Genomic DNA, 10,537 nt, shown 5'->3' on the forward strand with positions numbered 1-10,537 from the left:
CAGGTGTTCATCCCTGGAAGATAGAACCTGCATCTCCTGCATCTCCAGCATTGGCAGGTGGACTCTTTATCACTGCTCCATATGCATGTATCTGCTGCTGCTGCTGCTAAGTCGCTTCAGTCGTGTCCGACTCTGTGCGACCCCAGAGACGGCAGCCCACCAGGCTCCCCCGTCCCTGGGATTCTCCAGGCAAGAACACTGAAACGGGTATACATGTATCTAATCTCTCCTAAACTTCCCTCCAATCCAGGCTGCCACATACCATTGAGTTCCCTATGCTATACAGTAGGACCTTGTTGGCTGTCCATTTTAAACATGGCAGTGTATACATGCCGGTGCTCAATCTCCCTATCTCTTCCCCCATCCTTCCCCCTGGCAACCGTAATTTCTCGCACAAACCATCCTGAATTACTTGGGACCCCCAGCAGAGTATGTGGTATTTCATTCGTCTGGGCCCACCTTGCTGTTCCCAATTCCTGGAATCCCCTTCCCTGCGTTCTTCTCTGGCGATCCCCGACCCCTTCGCACTCTGGTGACTCATCTCAAGGGACACCTCCTCCAGGACCCCCTCCCGAATCTCAGCAGACAATTGTGGTAGAAGGGCCTCACCTAGGGCTGGATTTGCAAATATGCGGCAGCCCTGGAAGCCTGGCCCGAGGCCGGGGCTCTGGTTACCCTGCGTCTCCGAGAATCACCTAAGATCTCTCATTTCTTCCCTCAGAGGATACATCCTCAGGCAGCTGCCCTGCCCTTGCGACAGACACACTTAGCAGGCTGAGCAAATCCCGAGGCTCAAACGGACAGGCCGACCTCGCAGACTCCAGCCGCGAAAGCTGACCCAGCCCGCACGAAGCCCGGGAGCCTGCGGGCGGGGACTGTGCCCCGCCGATGGGGGAAGGCCCCCCCTGCGAGGAAGAGGTCCAGGCTGGGGAGGGAAGAGGGCGGGGCCTGCGGCCGTTCTAGTCCGTGTCCCGGGCCTGGGACGGAAGTTGCAGAAGTACAATTAGTTTCAGTTTTGTTTCTCTTTCAGGAGCCGGGCAACAGCCGCATCAGGGCCTCCGAGGGGTTGGTCGGGGAATCCCCCAGCTCTGGGTCCTGGAGCCCAAGCTAGGTAAGTAGGGGGCTTGGGGGGCGGCTGGAGGGAGAATTGGACTGGAGGGGGTGGGGGAAGGGAGACGGCCGGAGAAAGAGGAAGGGAGGGGAGGGGGACAGAGACCCAGAGGGCGGGAGCAGAGGGGAGGCTCCTCTCTCCGGGGCCAGAGAGCTGAGGTCTCCCTGGGAAGACCCCCTTCCCACTCTCTCAGCCCTGCCCGCCACCCCTCCCCCCGACCCAGCCCCTACTTTCTGGAAGTTTGGGGGAAACGCCCCAAGTTTCTTTATCAAGTATTTCACTGGCCACTGTGCCGGATGCTGGGGGCATTCACAGACGGAGCCTCACGTGACTCCGACCCTCCAGAGGCTCCTTGGAAAGGAGGAGGCCTCCAGCAGCAACACGGGCGGAAAGAAAAGGGCTGGGGGAGCCGGGGCTCGGACCAGAAGTCCGAGAAGCTGGACGGAAAGAGCCTGGCAGCCCCTTCCCCTCAGCAGCCCCTCTGACTTCTCCAGAGCCCATTGCGGGGCCGTCGGGGCAGGAAGTTGGGGGGCCCCCAGTTCCTGTGATGCTGCTGCGGCGGGGGAGGGGGGGGCGGTCCGGGAGGCAGGTGTACCCGGCCCTGGGACTTGGGGCCCTGGCAATTGAAGCCAGTTGTTCTGCCCCACCTGCCAGGAGTCAAGGGGACTCTGCCCCACTGGACCCTCCGCTGTGTCCTCCCTGCCCCACCCCCGCCCGGGCAGCTCACACCCAGCATGGTCCCCAGGGTCTGTTCACACCAGACTCTCACCCCATGTGCCACAAGGCTTGTCAACGGCGGGGCAGGCGGGCAGGGGCACCCATCATTACCCCATGGGCTCTCTAAGGCCCGGCCTCTTGGTCTCTTCGGATCTCGCAGGGCCTGACTTGCGCGAAGGCAGCCTTTACTTTTCACATTTCTGAATGTCTGTACGGAGAAGGGAGGTGGTTCTTTAGCTCCAGAGACGACAAGAAAATTCCCAGCCATTCAGGTGAGATCCCAGACCTGGTGGGGCTTGAGTATGGGGCAGAGGTGGGAGGGCAGAGGACGGCCACTTCAGGAGTGCCCTCAACCTCTGCCCTCAACCTCTTGCTTGCAGAATGGTTTCCCAGGGCTCCTCACCATCCCTCCTGGAGGCCCTGAGCAGCGACTTCCTGGCCTGTAAAATCTGCCTGGAGCAACTGCGGGTGCCCAAAACGCTGCCCTGCCTGCACACCTACTGCCAGGACTGCCTAGCACAGCTGGCCGAGGGCAGCCGCCTCCGATGCCCCGAGTGCCGTGAGTCTGTGCCCGTGCCGCCTGCAGGCGTGGCCGCCTTCAAGACCAACTTCTTTGTCAACGGACTCCTGGATTTGGTGAAGGCCCGGGCCGGTGGCGACCTGCGGGCAGGGAAGCCGGCCTGTGCCCTGTGCCCCCTGATGGGGGGCGCCAGTGCCGGGGGGCCAGCCACCGCCCGCTGCCTGGACTGTGCCGACGACCTGTGCCAGGCCTGTGCCGACGGACACCGGTGCACCCGACAGACCCACAGCCATCGGGTGGTGGACCTGGTGGGCTACAGGGCGGGGTGGTACGACGAGGAGGCCCGGGAGCGCCAGGCGGCCCAGTGTCCCCAGCACCCGGGGGAGGCCCTGCGCTTCCTGTGCCAGCCGTGCTCCCAGCTGCTGTGCCGAGAGTGTCGCCTGGACCCCCACCTGGACCACCCCTGCCTGCCCCTGGCTGAGGCTGTGCGTGCCCGGAGGCCCGGCCTCGAGGAGCTGCTGGCCGGCGTGGACAACAACCTGGCCGAGCTGGAGGCCACCCGGCTGGCTGAAAAGGAAGCCTTGGCCCGGCTGCGGGAGCAGGCGGCCAAGGTGGTCACACAGGTGGAGGAGGCGTCCGAGCGGGTCCTCAGGGCCCTCCTGGCCCAGAAGCAGGAGGTGCTCGGTCAGCTGCGGGCCCACGTGGAGGCTGCCGAGGAGGGTGCTCGGGAGCGCCTGGGGGAGCTGGAGGGCCAGGAGCAAGTGGCCAGGGAGGCGGCCGCCTTTGCCCGTAGGGTGCTTAGCCTGGGTCGTGAGGCTGAGATCCTCTCGCTGGAGGGGGCGATCGCCCAGCGGCTCCGGCAGCTGCAGGGCTGTCCCTGGGTGCCTGGGCCCGCTCCCTGCCAGCTGCCCCAGCTGGAACTGTATCCCGGGCTCCTGGACAAGAACTGCCACCTGCTGAGGCTTTCCTTTGAGGAGCAGCTGCCGCAGAAGGACAGCGGGAAGGATGGAGCCCGAAGCCAGGGAGGTGATGCAACACAGCCCCAGAGCAGGGATGGAGTTCAGACCCCAAATCAGGACAGAGCGCAGACACCCCAAGAGGACGAAGCTCAGCCCCTCAAGGCGGAGAGAGCTGAGACTCCCCAGGAAGATGGAGCCAAAACCCCGAAAGAGGGCAGAGCCCAGACACCCCAGGAAGATGGAGGAACCCAGGCCCGGGTGGGCAGCAGATCCAACAAGAAGAGGAAGTTCAAAGGCAGGCTCAAGTCCGTCTCCCGGGAGCCCAGCCCCGCCCCCGGGCCAAACCTAGAGGGCTCTGGCCTCCTCCCCAGGCCCATCTTTTTCTGCAGCTTCCCCACCCGGATGCCCGGGGACAAGCGCGCCCCCCGGATCACTGGGCTCTGTCCCTTTGGCTCCCGGGAGATCCTGGTGGCGGATGAGCAGAACAGGGCCCTAAAGCGCTTCTCTCTCAATGGCGACTACAGGGGTGCCGTGCCCGTGCCCGAGGGCTGCTCCCCATGCAGCGTGGCCGCCCTGCAGGACACCGTGGCCTTCTCAGCAGCCGCGCGGCTCTATCTCATCAACCACAATGGCGAGGTGCAGTGGCGCCGGGCGCTGAGCCTCTGCCAGGCCAGCCATGCTGTGGCCGCCATGCCGAGTGGGGACCGGGTGGCGGTCAGCGTGTCCGGCCACGTGGAGGTGTACAACATGGAAGGTAGCTTGGCCACGCGGTTCATCCCCGGGGGCAAGGCCAACCGGGGCCTGCGGGCACTGGTGTTCCTGACCACCAGCCCCCAGGGCCATTTTGTAGGGTCCGATTGGCAGCAGAATAGCTTGGTGGTCTGTGATGGGCTGGGTCAGGTGGTTGGGGAGTACCGGGGACCTGGCCTGCATGGCTGCCAGCCGGGTTCCGTGTCCGTGGATAAGAAAGGCTACATCTTTCTGACCCTTCGCGAGGTCAACAAGGTGGTGATCCTCGATCCGAAGGGCTCGCTGCTTGGCGACTTCCTGACGGCCTATCACGGCCTGGAAAAGCCCCGGGTGACCACCATGGTGGACGGCAGGTACCTGGTCGTGTCCCTCAGTAACGGCACCATCCACGTCTTTCGGGTCCGCCCTCTTGACAGTTAAAGGGCTGGGACTGGGGATGGGACTGGGTGGGGGGGGGCAGGAAATGAAGGCGGGGAGAAGGCAGGCAGGGCCGCCCAGGAGATGTGGCGGCCAAGGGCATTTTCTCGGAGGGCAGGGGTTGACAGCTTTTCACAATTTGAAGTGCCAAACCCCTGTGCAGGTGCAGGGATAGGGACCAAGCAGGGTTGGCATGACCATAATTCTCAGAAGCAGAGGAGGAGGGGTTGGAGAGGTGCTGGGCATTAACGCCTCTTGCTTTTGAATTGGGGGAGGGGGGGGTGTGGTGACTGCCACTGCCGCTACCATAGAGTCTAGGTTTCCAAGATATGTAAACTAGTTCTGATTTGCGTTCTTCTTCAAAACCATTCCTGATGGGGTGGCCCGGGGAGAGGCCTGGGGAGGTGGGTAGAGATTGTCCTTGGAGCCAAGAAGGGCTCAGGTTATGTCGATTACGTACTTTGCAGAAGAGAGCTGAGAACCCGTTCTTCTCCAGCTGGAAGGGGACAGGCTAGGTTAGCAGGGGCCTGAGATTTTGAACCCGGCAGTCAGTGGCATCTTTCACTGCAGAGACGGAAGGGCTGAGGTCATTCATTGCCTTCAGCCACAGCCGGCACATTGCGGCTCCTCCTCCAACAGTAGCACCCCCCAGTGAAGAACAGGGTGGGCTTTGTGGGGGACCAAGTGCAGACACTACCCCAGGGCAGTGGATGTTCACCTTAAAGCCCCTGAAGAGAATGTGCTGTTAGAAAACGGAGCTGGTAGGGCTGGAGTCTAAAACGCAGCACTTACCTGGGGCCTTCCCTCCAACTTCCCTCACCTCTCACCTCCAAGCCAGCCTGAGGTCAGACCTCTGTAGAATATAAAGTCTCTTCTGTTTTGATGTCTTAATACTTCCTGGAGTTTATTTTTAGCTCCTTCTTAGTTTCCCAGCACAACTCCTTTTGAGAAATTCTGGCTGAACTAAGGTGTTAAAGGCATTTTTGTCTGTATTGCTATTATGGGTGGGGAACACACCTAATCCTAGAGGCCAGGTGTGGAACTCAGGGGCCAAACCAGTTGGAAGACCTGAGAAGTCAGTAGTGGGGCTGACATGGGCGGAGGAGTGGAAATTGCGTGGAGGGTTCGTGTCAGAAGTGAGCTGTAAGCACGGGCCCTTGGCATGGGCCGTGGCTAGCCAGGGGCTGGTGAGAGATGACCAAAGGGAATCTTAATGTAAGGATCATGGACTGTGAGTGGTCATGGGTACCAGAGAGATTTTGGACAAGTCCAGATGGAAAATACAGGACGTTAGGTGGAGGGAAAAGAAAATCTTTTTCCAGGGAGGTCGTTGATTTGTTTCATGAAGTGAAGGGGGAAATAATCAATGTCGAGTGGATGGATTCAATTACATAAAATTTTGAGATGTGTGCACAGCAAATAATAATGAAGATTAAAGGAAAAATCGACGAGGGGAGGACATTACAAAGCGTTGATCTGAGAGCTGAGTCTCGAGGGTATACATTGACTTAAAGAGATCTACTTGGTCAAAAGACCAAGTAAGTTGGGTCCCCAGAAGGGAATCTACACAGGCCAGAACACATAAAATGAAAAATAAAATCAATCATTTGCATTCTTCAAAAAAATATTTTTGAAGCTATATCATGGGGAAATAGGCTCCTGGCATGATAAATGCTGCTTCCTGGAGATCGGTTTGGCAGGACTTGACAGGAGTCAAAGAAATGATTGTAAGATGAAGTTACTTCACATTGGGGAATACATTCTGGGAAAAGAACTGAAAAAGGAAAAGGATTTGCAGATAGGTATTTGTGACCACGCTGTATATTATAGTCATTGACAGGAAACAGCTCAGCTCTGGAAGGAATAGCCAAGTGGATTGTGGTCTAGCAGGACAGTGAGTTACTGCCTTCATGTATGACAACTATGAGAACTATTTAGACGATTTTGACTGTGATGCAATCATAAGCAAAAAAAAACTTTTGGATTTCTGATCACATCATTATAGCAGCAAGGTAAAAGCATGTCTGAATAGTTTACTGAGTGTAAACAGGTTCAAAATGTGTAAATAGTGACAGGGGAGGTTGGGTTCTTTTTGAGTTATTTCCTGCTGTTATTTATATATGCACATTTCTACTTCAGTTACTATTGTCCATTAAATAACATATATGCTTAACTGTTTACTGCAGAAAAATACACCTCTATAAATGATATTCAAGAATAACTCCTGGATTTGCAAATGAATGTCAGAATACATGAGACTGTTCTGGCGGGGGTAGGGGTAGAGCAGGAGCAAGGGGGAAAATCCTGGTGGGTCTGGACCCAGCAGGGAGGAAAGGCTAGCAGATCAGGGGCCTGTTTGGTGGCTGACCATGGAATGTGCCCTGGGAAGGATTGCAGTGGTCAGGCAGTCCCCACGGATGATCTGTCATTGCAGAACGTCCAGAAGCAAGAGACGGTCTTATTGAGTTCACCAACTCATTCAGACCAACTGGAAACCGAGTTGTGGTTCCACGGAACCAGGTGGCATAGGATGAGTTGCACGAGTGGGGAGACTGTGTCTGTCTTCTTTGGAGCCCTCTCTACAGAGTCAGCACAGTGACGGCTCCTAGTAGGTGCTCAGTAAACATCTGTGGAGTGAATTGGTGTCTAGTAAACAGTGGGACCCACCAAGGTGTCCAAAACCTTGGCTTGTGGGAAATCTCCAGTAGGGGGCACTGTGGACTCAGCCTATCGTAAGCCTTCAGGAGCGTGACTCAGCTCTGAGTCACAAAAGAGATGAAATCGGGGTGTCCTGCTTATGTGTCCTGGGGCGTTCTGGCCTCTAAGGGATAAATACCTTCAGGTTAGAACAACAGTTTTGCAGAGCTGCATGGGAACCGTGTGCAGAGAGCCAGGCTGGTGGAATGGCTCCAGCCAGGAGGTGGGAATAGAGAACTTCAGAGGGGAAATACCACCTGGATACAGGAAGAGACTCCCACAGATGTTCTAAAGATGAAGCAGTTGCAGGGGACACCACGAGAGTCCTGGGAAGTCAGATGTGAGACAATTGGCAGAAGTACTGTGTTTTCCCGCTGCAGGGCTCGGTCGAGGTGGGAAAGCCACAGCCCTGGGGAAATGTGAGATGGATGGGAAGGATAGCACTGAGCATCATTTTGAAAGGAAAATCCCCAGCCTCCCAACTGTGACCTGGGAATCCTAACAAATCCTGGTGCCGAAAGCACCACCCAGCACTGGGACAAAGAGTTCTTGCTTCAACTACAGATGTTAAGAAATCAGGAACATCATGAAAGATATGACATCCCCCTCACACCCCCGTATTGGACAGTGACAGTTAACTTGATCCATCATTCCTTTTCCTGTTTGGGACTTCCCAGATTGTGTACAAAAGGAGGATGCCATTTAGGTAGAGAAAAGGGGAGTAGAGAACCTCGTTCGTACTTTTGTGCCTAAAAGAGGAAATGAGTGAGGCAGCAGAGATCTGGGTTGAGTGCTGGCTTCCCTGGTGGCTCAGCTGGTGAAGAACCCACCTGCAATGTGGGAGACCTGGGTTCAATCCCTGGGTTGGGAAGATCCCCTGGAAAAGGAAAGGCTACCCACTCCAGGATTCTAGCCTGGAGAATTCCATGGCCTGTATAGCTCATGGAGTCGCAAAGAGTCGGACAGGACTGAGCGACTTTCACTTTCACCTTCTTCCAACTAAACAGCTGTGTGATATTGGTCGAGCTCCCTAACCTCTGTGGACCTGTTTCTACATCAGTAAAAGACCCATCATAATATCCACTGTGCCCACCTCACAGGGTTATCGTGAGGACTGGCTAAGAGGCGTGGAGAATTTTGTACACCCTCAAAGCTCAAACTGGAGGTCTTAGGAAAAATTTTAACCAACTTGTGTTCATAGTACTGAGTTAATGCTTTTCTGTCAGGGTAAGCCTGAAAGGGGATGTGGTATGCATGTGTTGTGAGGGAGGCTCGAGAATGTCTGGGAAGAGCTGTTACCTGCTTCTCTGTTGGAGGAGATTCTTCAGTTCTGCCTTCCAACGTTTATTTGAAGAAGCCATTTGCTAAGACTCAACAGTGACTGTAGGTGCAGAAGGGACCAATGGCCATCTTGCTAAGGCTGAGTTCTGCTCCTAAAAGCCAGCTGAGAATCAGGCTATACTAACCTGTATACTAACACGTAGAAGAAACGGCAAGAGTAGCCCAGTTTTGTTTTTTTTTTGTAAGAGAAGATAACAATTTGGGAGGGATTCGCTCTCCTTTTGCCTTAGTCTTATTATTACTGTATCTATAAAGCCATTCATAGAATAATCTACAGAGATAATATTCCAGTGGGGCCGATGTCCAAAAGAGAAGTCAGAAAACTTCCAAGGAGGTTGATAAGGTTGGTGACCTGAGCTGGGCAGGATGTGCTAAGTGTGTACCAATATCAAGGTATTTTGATCATCTCTCCCAAGCTTCCCTGGTGGCTCAGCGGTGAAGAGTTCACTTCCTGGGTCAGGAAGACTCCCCTGGAGAAGGCAACGGCAGCCCACTCCAGTATTCTTTCCCAGGGAATCCCATGGACAGAGGAGCCTGGTGGGCTGCAGTCCATGAGGTCTCAAGTCGCTAAGACACAACTTAGCGACTACACCAGCACCCAGGAGGGTTAGCTGAGAACTAAAGCCACCTGGAAGTTAAGTGGGAGGTTGGACGCAGGCGCAGAGTTCTGTCTGGGGGAGAAAGTAGCCTTGGACTAACTGGGGCAGGGAGCTGTGAGAGACACTGCTCAAGAAGTTGTTCCCCACAGAAGGATCAGGTTCAGATGTAGGCTTAGAAAGATAGGTAACTTGACCAAAGGCAGCAGATCAAGCCAGCCCAACTGGTTCATGAATATAGTTCAATTACATGAATCCAGATGGGAACAGAAATAGATTTAGAGTGACTGGAAGGGTGGAGAAGGCTCAGCAGGGTCTGGCTGACCTCACCCAAAGCCTAGGTGAGGAATCTGGGACCAGGCAGAGAAGGGCTGTAAAGGCAATTGGGAAGTAGTTTGGGGAGGTTTGGGAAGGCAATCTGACTTCTCTTCGGAGGAAGTTTTGAGCTGATTGGGTTAGCAGCCAAGGGAGATGGGATTGAAAATGGAATTGGGGCCTCCGTACCCTTGGTGTCGGCTCAGCAAATATTTCTTAGTTGCCACTGGCCTGAAGAAGCTATGTTGTAAACTCTTTGATTCCTTTGATTGTGTACTTTATATTTCCCCCCCCCCGTTTCTTAATAAATTCCTTTGAAAAATGTGAACCTTTTCTCAGATGGTTCATGCGTGTGCGGAACGATCAACACCCAGGTAGGGAAGGGAATCAGATAGTATGGCCCTCCTGCTATAACTGCGAAGATGCTACCCGGAGCCCTTGGAGACAATCCAGGCGCAGGGTGATCGGCCCTGTCATCATCTGTGTTTCCCCCATCCTCGTCCCAGGCCACTCCTGCCTCTGTAGGACAGAGGGGCCCTCTAGGCAGAGGTCTGCATCTTCCAAGCTCACGTTTCGTGGGAGGGAGCCAGCAGGTGATCTGGCCCAGCAGGACCCCCGAAGTTGTGTGTAAAGGAGGTGAATAGAGGGCGCAGGTCAGGGTGGCTGTGCCCATCACTGGTCTCTGCTTGTTTTCTGATTTACGGGCTCCACCTGACCTGCTGCGCCTGTGATACCACGTTGGCCCCTGCCGGGCTGGGAGGTATCCAGGCTCTAGGAATATCCACCTACTGGCCAAACCTACCCCCTCTGACCTGCTCTCCAAAGTCCCTCCAGGAGTCCCTGACCCTCCTCTCTGAGTCCTGAGCAGGAAGAAGGAAGTTCTCCGGTCCTTACTTGTAATTCACTCAACCTCTGTCCTCCCAGTCAAATGCAGGGATCAAATAGCAGTTACCGAGGGTTGCCTCCCTGCGCTTCACATCCATCGACTGCCAAAATGGAAGTGGCCACCACCAGCACTGTTAGAGACGCGAAACCCTAGACCTGGGAGGTTTGCTCATTACAAGCAGATTTTGTTTCTGACCCCAGAGCTTCCCTTTCAAGCAGCTCTGAATCC

General features: G+C 55.4%; 1 protein-coding gene across 2 annotated transcripts; it reads left to right on the forward strand.

Annotated features, from left to right (window-relative positions):
* Positions 1-785: 785 nt before the first annotated feature.
* Positions 786-9,751, forward strand: TRIM56 (tripartite motif containing 56). Of its 2 annotated transcripts, XM_086374285.1 has the most exons (4): positions 786-918; positions 1,031-1,111; positions 1,989-2,100; positions 2,209-9,751. In XM_086374285.1, the coding sequence occupies exon 4, from the start codon at positions 2,210-2,212 to the stop codon at positions 4,475-4,477; it is 2,268 nt and encodes a 755-aa protein (XP_086230411.1). In that variant the 5' UTR covers positions 786-918; positions 1,031-1,111; positions 1,989-2,100; position 2,209; the 3' UTR covers positions 4,478-9,751. The 2 variants fall into 2 exon arrangements, with proteins under 2 accessions (XP_086230411.1, XP_086230410.1); XM_086374284.1 differs by lacking the exon at positions 786-918 and having other exon boundaries at positions 973-1,111.
* The last annotated feature ends 786 nt before the right edge of the window (positions 9,752-10,537 follow it).

Source organism: Bos grunniens, chromosome 25, assembly GCF_055505025.1.
Source record: "Bos grunniens cultivar Pamir isolate PY7600 chromosome 25, Bosgru_T2T1.0, whole genome shotgun sequence".
Taxonomy (NCBI): Eukaryota; Metazoa; Chordata; class Mammalia; order Artiodactyla; family Bovidae; genus Bos; species Bos grunniens.